Source organism: Prinia subflava, chromosome 5, assembly GCF_021018805.1.
Source record: "Prinia subflava isolate CZ2003 ecotype Zambia chromosome 5, Cam_Psub_1.2, whole genome shotgun sequence".
Lineage (NCBI taxonomy): Eukaryota > Metazoa > Chordata > Aves > Passeriformes > Cisticolidae > Prinia > Prinia subflava.
In genome coordinates, this window is record NC_086251.1 from 40,264,488 (window position 1) to 40,283,668 (window position 19,181).

Genomic DNA, 19,181 nt, shown 5'->3' on the forward strand with positions numbered 1-19,181 from the left:
CGGGCCGGCCTTCCCCGGCGGGCGGGCCATCCCCGGCGGGCGGGCCGGCCTTCCCCGGCGGGCGGACCGGCCATCCCGGCGGGCGGGCCATCCCCGGCGGGCGGGCCGGCCATCCCGGCGGGCGGGCGGGCCATCCCCGGCAGGCGGGCCTTCCCCGGCGGGCGGGCCGGCCATCCCGGCGGGAGGGCCATCCGGGCGTAGTGGATGTGCTCGACTCCCTCGCCTCCTCCCCGCTAGCTCACAGAGACGAACCGTGGTGCCGGGCAGGGTCCAGGGCCGAGCCACAGGCCGCAGGGCCGGAGAAGCCGGGCACTAACGCCTCTCTTGAGGAAGGAGCTGGACAGACACGAAGTGATCCCTCTGGAGCTCCCAGAGGCTAAGGGACAGTCGCCGTGGGCAGCGGGTACTGTCCCCCTCTTTCAGGGAAGACAAGAAGTATCAGTTCTAATTCTACACATTCGTCTTACTTTGGGGTCGGCAGTGAAGTTTCAGGTTGTTTCCAAAGGACACACAACTTGCAGAGCCATTGCAGGAGATTTCTCGGGCTGGGCCATTGGGATTAGGCAGCGATCCCCAGAGTGATGGTGAAGGGCAGTGTGTGCTCCTCACCCTGCTGCCGGAAAGGGAACGGAGCGGTGCGAAGCCGCAGACAGAGGGAGGGGATTCAAGAAAGCGGCAATGAGCTGTGTCAGTCAATGGATCCCCTCTGGCTTCTCAGTGACCCCAGTTTTAATACAGAAACCAACAATTTTTTTTTTCCAGGTTTGGGCTGGAATCTGGTTTCATAACCCGAAACTCTGAGTTATGAAATATTTCAGAACAAGTAAATTTCTGGACAAGCCTCGTGATTAGAGATGAGAGATCCTATGAGCTGTCATGCCTTCCTTACTCATGTGTCTCTCACCTACCATCCTGTTGATGCCATTTCTTCTGCAGAGCCCTTGGGCTTCTGCACGTACCCTGTGGGTCCCTCTTCTCATATGCCTAGTAGCTTTGTTCTTCCGCACATACCCTGCCTCCCAGCCCTCCTTCTCTTCCTTCATTCTCATCTCATTCATCTTTGCTCTGCTGCTACCTGTTCAGTGGTCCAGATAATTCATACTTCACACTTCACAAAATCAGTGTATATGCTCTCAGGGATGAAAAAAGACACATCAGTGTGTTTCCTCAGCAAATAGCCTTGTCTTTAAGCAGTGCCCCTTTCTCCTTACCCTCTTCTCTCATCTCTTTTGGAATTCACAATGCTATCAGTCATACCTAAAGGTTAAGCTCCAGAGGGCAGAGATCAGCCCTGTGAAAACCTGACCTCAGTGATGACTAACTTTTATGTTAAAAGAATCATCGGGGTTTTTTCTCAGCTGTTGCATCAGACCTGGGTGATGGTTGCTCCTAAGCAGCCACATCCTCTCGTGGGGCAGTACTGCAGTTGTGGCAATTGTGTGTTTCACCTTGTCAGTGGACACCAGGATTGAACTGACCCCTTTGCTCTGTTGTCCACTTTATGACGGGAGGATATTCCTTCCCTTCCCTCCTCGACCGATGAAATGGCTTTCCAGCACCAGGGGAATCAGAGGATCTAACACAGAGATGAGATGGCCACAACTGTCTATCCCAAGCCCGCCCTCCTACTTCTTCCTTCTCCCTGCCCTTTGTTCTGTCACTGGCACCCCACGACCTCCACCTGATAAAGCACACGCTTGTGAGCTCCCTTTGGCGTATCAGATTTTTCCTGGGAACCCTCCCAAGGCAGCCAAGATCAAGAACAAAAGAGAAGTGCTTTCTTGGTGCCTCTCCATCCCCCCTCCGAGGCTGTGCCCTAGACACTCAGCTGCTGTCAGCACAGAAACATTTACATCTTTTACAGCACTCCAGCTCTACTTCTCACGTTTCTCCCCCAGCAAACACCACGGCCATTTCAGTGTGTGCCTGGGGGCAGGGCTTGGGAAAGGATTGGAGAATCACAACTTGAGTAGAGTTTTATGGGTCTGTTTGCACTGAAGGGCCATATCGCAGCTCCCTGACTAGCTACAGACCCAAGAGAAACCCCCTCTGCATGGCTAACCTGTCACCAAAGTGTATGCCATGAACCCAGCGAAGCGAGAGCTGGCTCTGGCTTGCTAGGTCCTGGGCTCCTTGAGGCGGTGCAAGTGAATTCCTTGTGGTGTTTAACCGCGGCCGCATCTGCTTGCTAGGTGTGAAACCTCCCATCCCCCATCCTCCCCGGCCTGTTCTATGCATTTTTGCCCTGCCCTGGACCAGGGAAGGAAGCCAGATCCTCCTGTATCCCTGGCTTCCAGCCCCTGGCTCACATTGTTCCCCACTGCCCGTCTGTGTTTCCATTTCCCTGTGGTCCCTCTGTGCCTGCTGGCCTGTAGCTGAGATGCAGGGAGAAGCCTGACAAACCCATCTTTCACTGCCTTTGTGTGATAAGTGGTCCTGGGCATTCTCTGAAGTAAGAAGCAGCTTCTGTCATCATAGACATACAAAACTGCAGCCTTGAATCTGCAGCTTCCTTTCCCTCTTTCCCAGGTCTTTCTTAATGCTGCTGGCTTTGTGTGATGTTGCGTAATGAAGCAGTGTCAGAAGATTATCCCCTTCCTGGGCTTTCCAAAACTGAATCCACCATTTCCTGTCCATGTTTCCAATTTCTACTCTCCTCATAGGTACCTGTCCTCACCAGAGCTTGCATCTTCTTCAGTGTGAGATCACCTACAAGCTTTAGCTCTCTGCCACATCATATGTAAGGAAGGGGTAATGAAAACTCCCATCCTGAGTTTCAGCTCTGTCTTTTATTAGGGTGTGAACTAAACCAGCTAATTTTCAGTTGAATCAGCAAGCTGAACTGACAGAGTCTCTCACACTCCTGTGCCACCCAAAGCAGAGGGTGGGAATGGCAAACCTAGGGGGAGCAAACAGCATGGGCCAGGCTCAGCATGGCTTAAACCTCCATGGAGCCACACCGCGGGCTCCTGCTGTGATATCTTAATGATTCTGCCTTTTCCTTCTCCACACTCTGTGTCTTAATTAGCCTGTGCCCCTCCTGTGGGCCAAACTGCTCTGCTTTCTTTTCAATCCTCTTTCCTTGCGCTTTGCCTCTAACAGTGTCTTTCTACTGTACACTTCAAAGGCTTTGCTTGCTGCATGTCCCCCATGCTGGCATTGGCTGGTAACACCCCCAAAGCAGGCCAGATCTGCCATGAACTCATAGTCATCGAAACATCGAAGTTTTGGGCCCTTTGGATCTGGGTATGAAGCAGGCATGGGGGAGGAGAGGTCAAGGATTTGCAGCATTTTACCTATGAAAAAATTATTAGTAACATAGAACAAAAAAAAGGGGGAAAAGGGACCCCTCCTCCACCCACCCTCCCCAGAGGAGAGCCCGCTGAGGGCAAAGTGCTTTTATGTGCAAGTGGGAGGGAAGGAGAGTGTTAGGGCTTCAGAGGGAAATGCTTTGATCTTGACTTTGAATCTCCTTCAGTTCCCAGCTCTCCCCCACTCTCCCACCCATGGCCAGGACCACAGGATGTGGCCAGGACTCCTAGTCCTTGCTCAGTGCTACGGTACTTCACTTGCTATTTTCACGTTTAATTTCCTCCTGTGCACTTGGGAGCCTCACAGAGGCCTCACGGAGCAAGAGCACAGTGCCAACACCAAGTTCAAACTTTCCCTCCCATCTCATAGAATGGAAAGAAAAAGAGAGCCCAGTCAGACAGAAGCCAGAAGGGAAAAGAGCCCTGAGATGAGCAGAGGTGAATTAGAGATGGGACCTACTGTCAAGGCTCTGGTACCCCAGGGTGGTGGGTAGGCAGACCTGGCTCTCCTGAGCGTTCTGGTGCATTAGACTGGTCAGTGCTGAACATGACCCAGAAGATGAACTGGGAAGCAGTAACCATTAGGAGAGGGACAGGGAGTGGCTCTCAGGAGACAGCACTGATGTCCCCAGGTCCCACAAAGAGTTATTTTAAGTTGGAGAGAGGAGAACAGCAATGAGAGCCCTTGGTGTTTTCTGCAGGAGGGGAAGGAAGTAGCACTTATGGTGCTGGATGATGGGGAACGACCCTGAGTTCTAATTCACTTCAAAGGAAGAGGACTACAGGGTGTGGGAGAGACTTAGGGGTCTCCAGTCTCTTGTCCAAGGTGGGATTTAATGTGTAGGCAAGTTCCCCACTTCCCTTGGGAGATGAAACTCCTGACTGGGCCTTGCCCTTAAGCTGTCTTAAAGTTCAGGCCAAATACTTCTGCCATCTGTGTTGCCCCTTTTTTTTCCTCAACTGAAGTCAATCCTGTTAACTGCTGTCCCTTGCTGAGGTTCTTGCACTTCAGTATCCCTGCCTGCCACTTCTCACTTCAGCACCACTAAATAGATTTTATCCTCACATCATCTCTTATTTATAATTCAATCACTCCAGCTCTGCTACTCTTGGCTGAAAACTTCCTATTGTTTGTTACTTTCCCTTTCAGTATGATGTGAGCAGACCTGTCTGCCGGTGTCCAGCACTGTCCCGGGCATGCACAGACCACAGGGTGCCTCTCAGGACTTCTCTGCAGAGCCCAACCATTGCTCTCTCTGAGCATCGCTTTAAGGGCTTTAGCATAGACATGAGGCAGTGGGTTCAAAGCTAGTTTCAGGTCAAGGAATGAGAAGTACCAAATAATGTGAATGCCAAAAAAGGACTTCTGTCATTCACAGGAAACAAGTTACTACAAAAATTGTGGTGGACTCCATGTTTTCCAGGTCCTTCTTGGGCAATATCGCACCAGAACCCCTTGAACTTCCTTCTCCCTAAGACTGGTGGGCATATTTCAGCTGTGGCAACCTGATTTCTGTTGCCAGTTCAGGCTGCAAGCTCTGCTCATTGATCTTTCCTTATGGAGCAATGCCAGGCACAGGAAAGAAAGAAGCCAAGACAGTAGACACTTAGGACCCTGCTAGAAGCTCCCATGCTCTCATTTCCATCAGCCCCTCTACAGTTCCTGGCTCCCCTGACTTCCCAGAGAGATTCAAATTCTGTAGTGCTCTGGAGGGAAAAAGGTGGGGAAAACAGATGCTAGGGCACCAGCAATGGCTTTAAGAGGATGGACGTGTCAATGTAGCCCATGTATAGATCATAAATAGGCCATAAAGTAGTGTGGGTCAATCTTTTCCAGCTCCAGAAGTGGTTTTGGCAACTGGTCCACAGTCTGACCTGCCCCAAATGGCATTTGGCTGCCCAGGGGTTTCAGTTATATCCCATCCTATCTGAACAGTCTCATCTGGTCCACCCATGGACAGCCCTGCAGTAGATAGGGTGCTCTGACTCCCTCCACTCCTGGAGGTTCCCTAGGTGGGCCTGGGGAACTTCCCTGATGGGGTGGATAGCTGAGTGTTTAAATGTTGTCCCCATAAGTGACACTGTCAAGATTGTCACATTCCAGTGACAGAACCAGAGCAAGCCCTGCCTTATTATACATGAACTCGGCACCAAGTCCTTGAGACATCCTTCCTGATGAGATTCAAGCCAAGAAGAATTCTATCTGCTGAACAAAGAGGTTGCCCTTGACCTGGGAGAAAACTCCATGCCCAAACTTAGGCCAGTAAAACCTGCCTTACAGCACGGTTGGTAACATGGTGCCTGGAGACCCCCCACAGCTGGACATCTCTGCATCTTTTCTCTGAGCCTTGTCTTGGAGAGAATGGACTGCAAGCAGGCAGCTTAAAACACAACAGACAGAAAAGCTTCTGGTAGCCATAGCTAAATTGCAAAGGTCTCCATGGTTATAATGCTGAAGCATCCTGCACCAAAGCAGGAAGCACTCCAGTCCCCCACTGAACTCCTCCAAGGAACAGAAAAATGCTAACTACTTGTTTTTAAGCTGGAAGCGGGTGTGTGCAGTCATCTGCATAACAGAACTGCCCAAGCTGTCTCTTTGTGTGTTTTCCAGCTCCTATGTTAATCACTGACCCTGCTGACTCCGGCATTTACCAGAGTCTCACTGCCCTGTGAGCACTGCTTTGCATTTGCAACCGAAGAACTTAAAAGGACGAAGGATGAGAAGGGAAACTCAGCAGCTGTGGATATGAACACCAGCCTGGCAGAGGGGAAAAGAGCCAGGACTGGACAGGTTGATAGAGAGAGTGGAGCTGGCTTTGAAAGATTGACTGAAGAGGATAAAGCTCACAAGGGAATGGTTTAGGTCTCTCCTCCTTGCACTATAACTTCTCTGTGTCCAGTGAGAGTGACCTCTTTGAGTCCCAAAGGCCAGGATCCAGTGTCATCTGGAGTCATGACTCCTAACTGAGGCTGGGAAGACTCTCAAGCAGCCAGTCCACAGCTTACAGGGAGCCCTTTCCTTCTGTCAAACCCTCCTTGCCTGGCCTCCCCCTGCATTCCTGGGATCAAATGTGAGACAAGAGAAGTGGGGAAAAAGTGCTCTGGGATATGTGCTTCTGGGCAGTGAAGGTATGCCTTGATTTGTGCGGCTATGCTCGCCCCTGGACAACAGTGGAAGGGAAGGCAGCAGGAGAGGGAGCTGAGCACATTTACCCTTTGAAATATCTGTGTTCAGTTGCTTCCTGAATTGCACAGGAATCCTACACATGGTGTCTCTGTGAGCCCTCCTGCCCTCTCATTGCCAAATGCTGAAGCAGAAATGAGTGCCACAGTGAGGTTCCCCAAGGACAGAAGCATGTGGGGCAGGAAGCCCTTGCTGTCTCTGGCTAACTCTGGCTAACTCTGGAGTTACGTTGTGCCCCTCACTGGATTGGGGCAATTGTGGCAGGTTTCAGGCTGGTCTCCAGGGATAGGCTGGGGAGAGGGAGAGGAAACTAGATACTGCCTACAACCAGAGCTACACACACACAGGGGCATGAGGCACTGACACAGCAAAGATCCCACCTCTTCCCTCTTCACCAAACTATGACCCCTGTCATTAAAATGCACCCAGGCCTCACACCCAAGACCGGATGGGCTCCTTGGGCTCCTGTTTGGGGGTGGTATAGGTTGGGGTAAGACAGGTTCTGGAGGCAGCTCTAGAGTTCTGGACATGTGAAGAGGCCATAGGGTGGAGGTGGTGTTGACAACTGAGCAACGCTGGAGCGATGCTGGAGCGAGGTGCCTGATGTGCTGGCTGTTTGCACAGCCTCACGTGATGCCCAAGAGACGGGAGGAAGCCATTGTGAGAGCGGGAATTAAGGAGGGGGACCTCGGCCCCGAGATTAGGCTGAGGAGGCAGCAGGGCAGAGATAATGGGGAGAAAGGCAGCTCCACTGAGGGCCCCGGCACCAGCAGGCAGATGTAAGACTGTCCAGGAGGCTGCCCGGAGCTGAGGACAGGGAAAAGGTTTCTGTCGTTTGGGTGGCTCCCACAAACAAACAAGACGGTTTTGACGGGCAGCTTTGTCTACCTTAGGAGTCCAGGGGTCCCACCAGCCTGGCCTTGCTGGTGGAAGGGCACCACTTGGGAAGGAGAGAAGAAAGGAGATCCCCTAGCTAGGAGGATAGAAGGACCGTGGCCTCGTCAGGGGCGAGCCGGGAGAAGGGAGCAGCTGTGCCAGCCCTTGGGCTGCAGTGACACTCACCTGGGACCTGCCTGCTCCCCGTGGGACACGGTGGGTACCCCGCGCAGGCGCCCAGCTCCCACGCCGTGGCCCCAGTGGGCTCTGCCACTCGCCATGGGGCTGCAAGCCCGGGCGGGGTGTGGGGCAGGAGGATGCTTTGGGGCACAGTGTGCCTGGGCGCTCCGAGGCGCAGCGGGACAGGGCGGCCCGAGGCGGCGGGCCCTTTAAGTAGGCGGCGGCGGCACAATGGCCATTATCACTTTAGCTTTGGAAGTGACCCCCGGCCCGCTCCGCTTTCATCTGGGCCGGGGCCGCGGGGATGGCCCGCTTCCTGGCGGGGGAGGGGAGGGCGGGGGCCGGCGGGGAGGGGAGGGGCGGCCCGGCCCGGGTCGGCCCGGCCCGGCGCCGCACGCGGCCGCCCGCTCCCGGGGGTCACTGCGGGGCTGGCACCGGGGCGGCCGCGGCTCCGCGCCGCTTCCTGCCGCCGCCCTTAAAGGTGCGGGGCGGCCCAGGGTGCGGGCTGGGCGTGACTTGACCCGCGGAGTCAGGTGAGTGCGGAGCTGTGCTGGGCGCCGTCGGGGCTGCCGCTCCTCGCCATCCCTTCTAAAGCCGCGGGCTGTCCCGCTGTGGCGGCACCATCCCCGGGCGGGCGGCCAGTCCCGGTCTGCCCTCGGTCTCCGCTCGGCAGCTGTCCGGACACCGGCGGCGTCTCCCCCGGCCCGGGGCTGTGTGTCCCTTTGTCTCCTGGCGAAGGGAGCAGCCGCCTGTGCTCCCACCCGGGGTGCGGAGCCGGCCCCGTCGCGGGGCGCCGCTCAGAGCCGCCTCCGCCGCCTTCGGGAGAGGCGTGAGCAGCCGCGGGTGCCTGGGCCGGGGGTGTGTGTCAGGAGCCGCCCGCACCCCAGCGCTCCGTGCCCCCGCCCGGGGGGCGGACGAAGCCGGGCTTGGCTGTGGCGCTTCGGCCTAGGTTAACCTGGGTCTGAGGCTGTTCCCACTCCCGGTGAGCCCTATTTGTGAGTTTCGGTGGATGCGTAGACATTGGCAGATGGAGCAGGCATCCTGCTGCCTTTGCTGCTCACCCCTGGAGCTCCTCCGGTCTATTTCTAGCCTAGACAGCTCCTGGAGAATACCACTTCTGTTCTCATGCTGTACGGTCCCGGTAGTTGAAATATCCTTCTCTCAAATGAGAGCCTTTACCACTGGGGTGGCCTGAACCCGCAGCTGTGGCTGGGAAGTGAGCCACTTAACCCAGGTGGGCTGGGTTCATGGACACCCCTGCTCCTGTGAGGTACCAGGGTCCTGGGCAGTGGGGGCTGAAGTCTCCCGGATTCCTGCTGGTGGGAGCATTTTTAGGACTGGCTGGGGGAACTTGCACTACTGGATGCCACCAGCCCATCAGTTTAGGTGAGGGAACGTGACCTGCAGCTGTTTCCTTATCTGTTACAATGCAAAAGTGGCCAGGTTAGGTAAAACCTTTATCAGCAGCGAAAAGCTCCCTTGGTTACTTCTTGGTGCTGAGGTGGTTTAGTGAACATTTGTCTGTTGTGTTCAGCATGCTTCCCTGGGGATGTGCAGGGAGAAGTGCTCCCTTTGAATCAGGTCCTCTGTGCTGAGGGCTGCTGGGTTTGATTTGGCCATGAACCAAGCCCCCCCAGCTTGTCTGACTTCTGCTTCTGATTTACCCAAGCCCCTCTCCACCTGCCTCAGGAGCTTCTTGCTGCTGATTCAGCTGTGGGTTTTGCCTTATGATTGCTCTGGGCAGCAGGAGCTGACAGTGACATTGAAGCTGTGGATTTATTGAAGAAAAGGATTAATGACCATTAAGCTATGTCTCTAGCTCTCCCTCTCTCTATCTCCCCCAGTCTATAAGGAGGTGGGAAATGGCCACTAGGACAGAAATACCAGGGTTGTTGCTGATGTTCTCTTGCCTATGTCAGCTATGTCCTTACTCTCTCCAGGGAGAAAAAAGTTTGTCTTAACCTTTCTTGGCTCTTCTGGTGGGACAGTGCTCAGCAGACCTTGGCTGCTGCAAAGGGAGGTGTTGGGCCCCTAAAGCGTTTGACAGACCACAGAGAGGGAGGACTTGGGCTCTGTCAGCCCTATAAGTTGCTCTGCATTGTGCCTTTGTTTCAGCTCCTCAAGCACATGTCACTCAACATAAGCTTTGTTAAAATTTCTATTAACTGCTGTAAGTGTCTACAAACTTTTAGGAAAATAGCAATGCAGACCTGACCTGAAGTGACAATTCCATACCTTATCAGATCAGGATTTTAGGACTAGTTTATCTTCCCTGCTTCACAGCTGTGTGCATTCTCCTGTGTTTGTCTCTAGTAACTGATGCTCTACAGCTGGGGGAGCAGCTGTAAGAACTTTCTGGCTTCTGACATGCTGGAGATTGTGGAGGAGTTTGGAGCAGGGGAAGGGATGCAATTGGTGACTACCTGTGATCTGATTAAATGCAAGGGGCAGTGGAGGCAGCAGCAGCAGAATGGAGGCTCCTTATGATGAAGAGCTTGTATGTGTCTTGGCATGTATGTGTAATTCTGTGGCACCTCATGTGGTTTGGTCATGGCCAGGGGCCATAGATGTTACAGCACTAATAACCATATCTGCAGCAGGGCTGAAAATTGGCAGAGTTCAGGCAGGACATCTGCTTTACTGTAGAGCTGCTGCTTTTCCTGCCTCTGCTGTTCCTCATGTACCCACAGAGCTGTGAGTGCATAGTGATACCTGTGAAGTGTTGAGAGAAGGTGAGCTCTGGCTGGGCTGTGAACTGAGCAGGCTCAAAGTCATGCCGTGCATATTAGGCACGACATGAGAATGAAGCTTAAGAGAAAAGGGAGGAGGTTTGGCTTTGTGAGTGAGGTGTTGTGGTCCCTGGGAGAAAACTGGCCCAAGAGGGAGAGAGTAGGCTGGCTGGGGAGAGGCCTGAGCTGGCTGACAGTGAAAGGATGCTGAGGAGGGCTGCACTGATGAAGCTGGAGCGAAGAGCCATGCAGCCATCATGAAAGCCCCTGGAGTGGTGGGGACAGAACCACACAGGAATCCAAACACTGGGCAAAGAGGGCAGTGCAGGTTTGATCCTTTGTATTTCATAGGTGGGAATTGGCATGCAGAGGGGGTGGTAGGACAGGACTGGGACCAGCTCAGGCAGGGAGGAGCAGTCCATAAAGACTCTGAAATACCCTCTCAGTGCTTGCACTCTGTCTGTACTTCTGAGTTGCCTCCTGCCTGGTAGCTTGTCTAGAAGAAGTCCTCCTTTTGTGCCTTCTCCTTAGCTGGTGGTGTGTGTCGGCTGAGCAGCAAGTGACATCTAGTGTCGGCTCAGGCAGCAGTAGCCGTGGCTTGGGCTGGCTTTGTCACTTCATCCCAGGTTCTGAGACAGTTTTTGGTGCATGCAAAGGGTGCAGCTGCAGTGCACTGCTTGGAGGGAGAGGGCAAGCTCCTTGCCCCTTCCTCTGTTGTGCTTGAACAGCTTGAGCCGTGTGCGTCCATGGCCCCACCCAGGGTGGTTCTGTCACAGGTTCTTTCCTGCAGAGATGATGAATATTTTCCCTTTGAGGGAAACTCTTCTCTCTGGGTGCTGGTAGGGGAGTAGTAAAATGGAAATAATGGAACTATTAGTGTGAGAGGTGGGTGTAGGGGTGATGCCAGGCCAAAGCCTGGTATGCAGTGATGGGAGGTGACCTGGCTTCCCCACCCCATGCGTGCAGTCACTCCTTAGTTTCGCTTAGACAAGTGGAGGCTTGTGTGCCGTATGTGCTGCCCACAGGAGGTCACTGGTGAGCAAGCTGAGCCCATGTCCCACTCCCACGTCTGCCTGGTGAGGACCGAGGCTTCTTCCTTTGCCCTTGGAATGTGCATGGTGGCCTTTCCTCTGCATTTTTCCCCATCCTGTCCCTTGGGCAGGAGCTGGACCTGGAGGCCAGGCCATTGCCAGTCTGGAGTGTGCACTTCATATCCAATGACGTCTTTCTTTTTTCCATCCTTCAGGATGATCCAGAGGCATCAGCTGGTGCAGTCTGTGCTGCAGGAGCTACAGGAAGCCACCGAATGCTTTGGTCTGGAGGGCCTCACCAGTGCTGCGCTGGAGGCAGAGAGGACCTTGTCATCTTTTTCTCTACCTGGCTATTGTGGGAGTCAGTTCCAAGAGGAGCTGGAGGTTGACCGGGTAGCCAGGAGCCTCTATCCTGAGGATGCCCCAAGTAACATGCTGCCTCTCGTTTGCAAAGGTGAGGGAAACCGCCTCTTTGAGGCTGCCAGTGTGCTGCTCTGGGGCAACCCCAGCCTCAGCCTGGAGCTGCAGGTGCGTACTGTAGTGGAGATGCTGCTGCACAAACAATACTACTTGAATGGCATGATTGATTCCAAAGTGATGCTGCAGGCTGCCCGCTACTCCCTCTGCACTGAGGAGACCCCGGAGATGACCAGCCTCCCCATGGCTATCCTGGAAGCCATCTTTGATGCTGATATCAAAGCTACCTGTTTTCCTGGCACCTTTGCCAACATGTGGCACGTCTATGCTCTTGCATCAGTACTGCAGTGTAACATCTACTCCATCTATCCCATGAGCAACTTGAAGATCCGACCCTATTTTAACCGGCTCATCCGGCCCAGGAAGTGTGGCCCACGAACCTCCACGCTGCACATCATGTGGTCAGGGCAGCAGCTCTCCCAGCAGGTCTTCAAAGCGCAGTACTTTGTGGCCGTGGTTGGCCTGGAGGAGCTGGAACCCACAATTCCTTCTCCAGAGCCTCCTGTGCAGCCCATGAAGACCCTTGAGCTGCTGAACAGTGACCCTCAGTTGACCTACTCCAACCTGCGTGACCGCTACAGCATTACCAAGAGCACCTTCTACCGCTGGAAGCGCCAGTCTCGTGAGCACCGGCAGAAAGCGGCCGCCAGGTTTGCAGCCAAACACTTCCTTCAGTCCTGCTTCCAGGAGGGCAATATAATCCCCCTCCATCACTTTCGACAAATGTTTCCAGAAATCTCCCGATCCACATACTATGCCTGGAAGCATGAGATGCAGAGCATGGTCAATGGTGATGCCCCTGCTCTGTCTGAGGCCCACAGGTTGCAGGAACTTCACAGGGTTGTCCCAAGAAAGGCTGATGTGAATGAGCCAGAAAATCCACAGGGGAGCTTAAAATCTTCAAGTCCTTCCCTAGATCCCATTCAAGCAGGAATCTTTATGCAAGGAGCCAAATCCTACCTGGAGAAATGCATTTCCATGAACACTCTGGTGCCTTACAGGTGTTTCAAACGCAGCTTCCCTGGCATCTCCAGGTCCACTTACTATAACTGGCGAAGAAAAGCAATCAAAGACAACCCCAACTTCAAACACCCCCAGTCACCCTTGGATAACCAGAAAACTCTAGCTATAGGAAAGCCATTCCTCCAGCTGAAGCCAAGCAGTGTGCCTGCTAGGAAGAGACGGAATGGAGACCGGCCAGCATCCAGGAGTCTCCTGCAGCTCCAACCTTCTCTGTGCTGGCGCAAGCAGCTGCGAGATGTGGCCAGGAGGCAGGTCCAGCAATGGCAGCTGCCCTTCTGCAAGTACCGCCTGCGCTATCCATCTCTCTCCTCCACAGCCTACTGGTTTTGGAAGGGCAGTGGCCAAAGCATTTGGCGGCATCGCCTGCCCTGGAGCTGCTCCAGCCTGCCGTTGAACCAGGCTTCCCTGGCACCTCCAAGAGCAGAGCCAGGCCTCAAACCGCAGTGCCCTTTGGAGGTAGGCACCAAGCACATGGATAAGGCAGTGCCTGCCATGCCGTGCAACACCACCATTTCGGGCTATGCTGTGTCGGAGAGAGCCAACAGCCGCATGTTTGTGATGGATGTGATCGCCACCGCCCAGTTCAAGGCCCAGGCCAAGCTGTTCCTGCAGCAGCGCTTTGAGTCGAAGACCTTCCCAACCTACAAAGAGTTCAGTGCCCGCTTCCCACTCACGGCCCGTTCCACCTATTACATGTGGAAGCGTGCCCTGCACGATGGGTTGACACTGGTGGATGCCTGAGCACCAGTTGGCTTGGCCACAGCTGATGTGCCCTTTGGCTCTCTGGTGAGGTGCCCAGGTTGGGGCCTCACTAATTTTTGTTCTGGTTTGGTTTTGTTTTGTTTCTAGTCTCTGGCTTTCTTTTTTGTGTGGTTCAATCAGGTATGGAAGCATCCTCACAGTGCCTTTTCCCAGAGGTTGGAGGAGTGGAAGGAGAAGGCATTGGGTGTCCCAAGGGAGAGGGGCCAGGTAGTTTTCCTCTCTTTGTGCTCAGAGGATGAGCAAGGGAGGTAGTACTGTGAAGTGTCATGGGGTGCTGCTGGGCCTCATGAGATGGAGGATGTGAAAGTTGCTTGAACAAGTAATGTGGCTTTGCAGGATGAGCATGGAGGTGCCTCATCAGTGAGCAGAGTAGTAGTACTGGCTCAGCTGTAGGTGAGGAGAGGTTTGCAGAGTGCTCAGCTTTATGTAGGAAGCATCTTTGGTCTGGGCTTTTCCCACCTAAGGAGAATAAAAGCTTCACTTGGGGTGAGTGAAGCTCTGGCTTTTAATACCTGCCTCTGGCTGCCCTGATCCTTCCTAGATGGAGCAGAGGCTGGTAGATGAGGGACTTGCTTGTGTCCTCACTGTAATCCATATGCTGGGAATGCTAAACTAGGAGTCAGTGTCTTGCAGGCTCTGCAGAAGCTGTCCCTGACCTTTCAGGTCTAGTAGCAATAACCTTTCACACAAACTTTTCTTCTCTCAGCTGGCAGCTGCCTTGCATTTCTAGGGTCTCTCTTCCCTGATGTCTAGGAGAATGCAGAGACTGCAACTTGTGTGCCCAGTGTCCCTGCATCCCCTGTGCTGTGCTGCAAGCAACATGGATGCCTATATCTCACTTGTAAGAAACCAAAGCAATAAAGACTCTTCCACTCCTAGTCCTGTGTGGTTTCTCATTCTCACTGCATGATTTCTAGGCAAGGCTTTCCCCTCCCTCTCTGCTTTCTAAAGCTGTCTACTGTTTTAGAAAGTGCAGGGAAAGCTAGTGCACACCTTAATCCCTGCTCCTGAGAAAGTCCTCTTCTGCTTCCTGGTTCCTGGTGGAGAGTGTCCTGCTGCTTGATGTTGCCTCTCTGGAGGCCTGGCTGGAGCTGTGCTCTCCCTGGTAAGAGCCTAAGGCTTACTTTCCAGAACAGATGCGAGGCTGGAGATAACCCATGTGCACAGCCCTGTGTGACAGCAGGGTGCAGGGACAGTGTCTGAGGCGTTGGTGGTCCTGTCCTGAATTGGTGGTGATGTACTGGGAGGCAGAAACCAGCCGTTTGCACCCTTGCTGTGTGAGCAGCTTAAGGAGTAAGGCTGAGGAGGTCTCTGCCTGACTCCAAAAACCCTCATCCCATTAGTGTGTGAGTTCTCCTGTGGTGTCTGTCAGCAAGGCTGTGCAGGACTAAGCTGTAGGATGTCTAAGGCTTGCTAGTACCACTGAGGGTTGTGGTGACAACTGCAGTACCTGGTCGTGCTGCCCAGGAAGCTGTCAGAAGTCAGAGCAACCTACAGATGTGGGGGGAGAGCTTCCCAAGCTCTGTGTTCATGAGGTCAGCTCCTGAGGCTGGGTCAGCAGGACTGACAATGGTCTTACTCTCAGGCCTTTGAGAGGGCATTATGAGCTTTGGTGACCATGTTAAGAGGAGATGCCGTGACACATGTGGTGTGTCTGTCCCAAATCCATCCCCCTATTCTGCCCCACCCCCTCCTCCCAAACTTGTTCCCAAATAACTTGTTTTTTCCATAAGGTGTCTGGAACCTGTCACTGGCTGCTGCAGCCCAGTCCTGTTCCTGACATAGTCTGGCTTCACTCCTGGTGAGCCTCCTAGGCACAGGGGGGCCTATGCTAGAAAGTTCTGCTGAGCTTTCTTCTGCAGCAGCCTGCAGGAGGAGGGGGTGCTCAGGGTTGTCCTGGGGTGGGGCAGTCATGTTGAACCAGCATCTGGGGCATGTCTTAAGAAACCATTTAGCTCCTTGTCCTTGGTGTTGGTGGGATCTCACCACCACCCGTGCACTCCAGCATGTCCTCTGTGGTCCCAGAGGAGGGGTTCTGGGGCACTTGCTGCTTTGGGAAGGGAGGCACATAAGCAGCAGGGAGCTGCCAAGCAGAGCTGTGTGCTGCTGCAGAGAGCCCTGGGCTCTGTGTCAGGAAGTAATTGAAGTAATTAGCTGCCAGGGAGGACTCATCCATGAACTCCTCTAAGGGAGTGAGCTGGTAATTACTCCAGAAAGATTACCTATGTCTCCAAACTGCTGGAGGCTGGAGATAGCTGCTTTCAGCAGCAGTGGCGGTTGCGGCAGCAGCTGTGAAAATGGATGGAAGAGCCCCAGAGTGTTCCCAGCCTTGCCTGAGCAAGGGAAGCAGCAGGGAGGGTGGGTTTTCTGACAGTGGGTTCCAACATGGGCCCTGTTTTGGTGGCCATGAGGCTGGGGTAGACTGTGCCTGACAGCAGGGCTGGGACATCCATCAGCATGGCACAGCACAAGGGGTAATGGTCAGCTGCTGCTGGGGGCAGGTGGCCATTGGGGAAGCCTTTGTGGTGTGGCCCAGGGCTGTGCAGGATGAAGGAATGGCTTCTGCTTCACATCACCCTGAACGGGAAGTGCTGCATGCATCACACCTGGCCAGTTGCAGGATGAATCTCTTCTGGGTATTGGGCTCCACAACCCTTTGCAAGACAATTTTTAGAAGCCCTGGTGAAGAGATCTAGGTGTAATGTTTTTTCTGCCCTTAGCTGGATGCCTGGGTGGCACATGATGGGGAAAACAATACTCATCTCCCTCCCTGTGCCTTGGTGGCACCAGGCCACGTTGGATCACTGCCAGTTGGCACCACCTACATGGTGGATGCTTGTTCGTTATTGATGTCGTTTTTGGCTGAGCAAAGCTTAAATGGGGGGGAAATTGTAGCATTTGATTTGTAAATGTCATGCTGCTCTCACACTGAGCTGGTGCTGGGAGATGAATTTGAGGCAGGCTCTGCTGCTCTGTATCACACTGCCAGGCAGTGAATCTCTCCCTTTGCACCTGGGCAGTGGGGTTTAGCTCAGGTGTCACCTAAACTCCTTCACAGACAGGTGCTTATAAATACTGACTCCAGAAAAGATGAAAATTAAAAGGTGACTGAAAAGCAGAGGCTGGGGAGTTGCAAAACACATGGGAACCAGCCTTTTGCTTACCTGTAGTTTTGGGCTCTCCTCTGCCCTGCCACTAAGGCATCTCATTTGCATCCATGGGAGGAGTGTGGAAGGTGGGCAGTGCAGTGCAGTGCAGCAGAGCCTGCCCAAGTGCTGTGGGAATAGTTGATTGTGCCCAACAAAACTTTAGGGCACTTAGCTGGTACATGTTAGCTCAAGCATGGCTTTGGGTCCAGATTTTGCACAGGCAGCTTGTTTGTTGGTGCAAAGAGCAATGGTATTGGTCTTAAAAGCACATCAAGGTGGCAAAAGGGTTGCATTTCACAGGATAGCTCCTGTGCTTTCTGGGATCATCAGAGTGGAGAAGTAGGAGCAGCCGGAAGATAGAGAAGCCAGAGCCACCATTCAAAACTGCTCATGAGCTGACAAGCATAGCAGCAATTCATTATCAAGAATATCTGTGTGGGGATGGAAAAAAAGTTGAGAAGAAGGAAAAAGGATAATTTTTATCAGTGCCCTGCATAATTCCCTCCAGAGATTCAAACTACAGGCAACTAGTGCTGCCGAGCCAATTCAGTTGTTCAAACAGAATCTTCCTCCTCCTGTGCCCCAGTGGTATTTGTGGAGAACCATCTGCCTCTGTCCCAGCAGGTTACGCCAGCCACTGCCAGGTCCTGTTCCCTGTTCTTCCACCACCTGCTCTGCCTTCTTTCCATTAAAATTCATCTCATGTGCTGTGGCTGAGAATGTCTTCTGGAGTCCAGCTGTGGCCCATCACTGCCCTGCCGTTATGCCTCATGAATATTTTTTTGCTGAACCAATTACCCAAGCATCAGATCTGCCTGTTTCATGTTGGAGCAATGGCTCAGGCCTTTCCCTGGTTACTGCCAGCTGAGGACCTCCCTGCCTGCTGCAGCAATTCCTGCTGGCAACACCTCATCACATTTGCCTGCATTTCATCCCATCTTCACTGCTCCTGCCTTCAAGGTAGCCCAGTTTCTCTACTCTTCTTCTGTATATCAAACCCCTCTTAATTTGTCTCATTGGCAAATGACACTAAGGTACGCCTCTTTCCTCTGCCAGCTTGCTAGTGAAAATATGGAAGATCAATTTTTATGTAAGTCCTCAAGGGTCTTGCCCTCCAGCCCAACTGATCTTCTAAAATATCAACAGCCCATTAATACGTGTCTTAGCTTTCTTGCACCAGCCTCCACGTGAGAGCTCTTGGTGTGGTTCCATCCCAGCAGTTTGGCCAACTTCCAGATGCAGTGTTCCCAGCCTTTCCTAGTCTAGAAAACAAGTAAGCTGATGCGTAAGGCTATTTTAGCACAGTCAACATCTGTTGATGTTGATGCAGTTTTGGAGAAAGTACTCAGGTATGAAAACACTTTAGGAAGAAAACTTCCCTTTTTCTAGCCTAATACTGTCAAGAGTTTGGTGCCTATGCCTAGATTTTGATATACTATTTTGAGGATGGCATTTCAGCAGATATTGCAATTATATTTGCATTTCATTTCTCCTCCCCTGTCATCTTTCTTTACTGATCTCCTCATCCCTTTTCCATCACTTCATTAACTGTAGTGCTGGGAAAGGTAGGAGAGCTGTGGCAGGATGGACACATACTGCCAAACTCAGGTGCTTGATAATACAGTTATATCTTCATGGCATTTCTGTAACTGCGTGAGTCTGGGCAGGGAGCCTGCCTGGTGGCAGGAAGGACCCCTTGCCCATTGGGCTGTCCCTCAGCTCTCCGTGCCAGGAGAAAGCAGCACTCTGTCTGCACTCTGACTTCTGTGAGAAACTGGGATTGATCCTGCCTGACATTTTGATTAGGCAACAAGATTTACTTTCAGCAAATACTGAAAGGATTAAAAACTGATTAAGCATTGTGTCTCCAAAAGTAGAGGGAGCAATTGCAGACTTGGGGCATTTCTGTTGGGAATTCTTCAGAGGATGGGAACAAGTTGAGCACAGCCCTGCAGCCAGAAAAGCTCCAAGCTCCTGAGCAGAAATGAGCAGGAGTGGAGCAGGGTGTGGGGAGAGGCTCTTCCACCGCTGTTCCCATCCCACCCCACTCTCTGGCATAGCTGGAGGGGCAGCACCAGTTTCTCTGCTCGGGGGAGCTTGGCCTGAGGGGATATCCTGCTGATTTTGGGTGGGGAGGCACCGGCCCTGTCTGGCCTAGAACTCCTAAGCTGGGTGCTTCTGACACCTGTTAGTCTTGGGTCTCCAAAGTTTCTGAAGTACCATCAGTGAGAATATTTAAATTGCATCTTCAAATACACCTACTAAAGGGCATTTGTGGTCCATCTGCAAAGGTTTTCCTTGTTTCTGAGATCCAGCCCAGACATCAAGTAGAACAAAACCAGGGTCAACTCAGAGGAGCAGCACACCTGCAGATGTGGTCCCCAAATGTCACTGTGCCTGGACACCACCAGGACATGGAGTGGAACAGTGGAGAGGGGGCTGTGCTGGGTACAGACCCT

The 19,181-nt window shown here is 53.1% G+C and overlaps 1 protein-coding gene across 1 annotated transcript; it reads left to right on the top strand.

Annotated features, from left to right (window-relative positions):
* The first annotated feature begins 7,926 nt into the window (after positions 1-7,926).
* On the top strand, positions 7,927-14,440 carry VRTN (vertebrae development associated). Its single transcript, XM_063397344.1, has 2 exons — positions 7,927-8,084; positions 11,527-14,440. The coding sequence occupies exon 2, from the start codon at positions 11,528-11,530 to the stop codon at positions 13,550-13,552; it is 2,025 nt and encodes a 674-aa protein (XP_063253414.1). The 5' UTR covers positions 7,927-8,084; position 11,527; the 3' UTR covers positions 13,553-14,440.
* Positions 14,441-19,181: the final 4,741 nt, after the last annotated feature.

Coding starts and splice junctions, on each gene's coding strand:
- VRTN (XM_063397344.1), top strand. CDS start 11,528: ATGATCCAGAGGCATCAGCTGGTGCAGTCTGTGCTGCAGGAGCTACAG.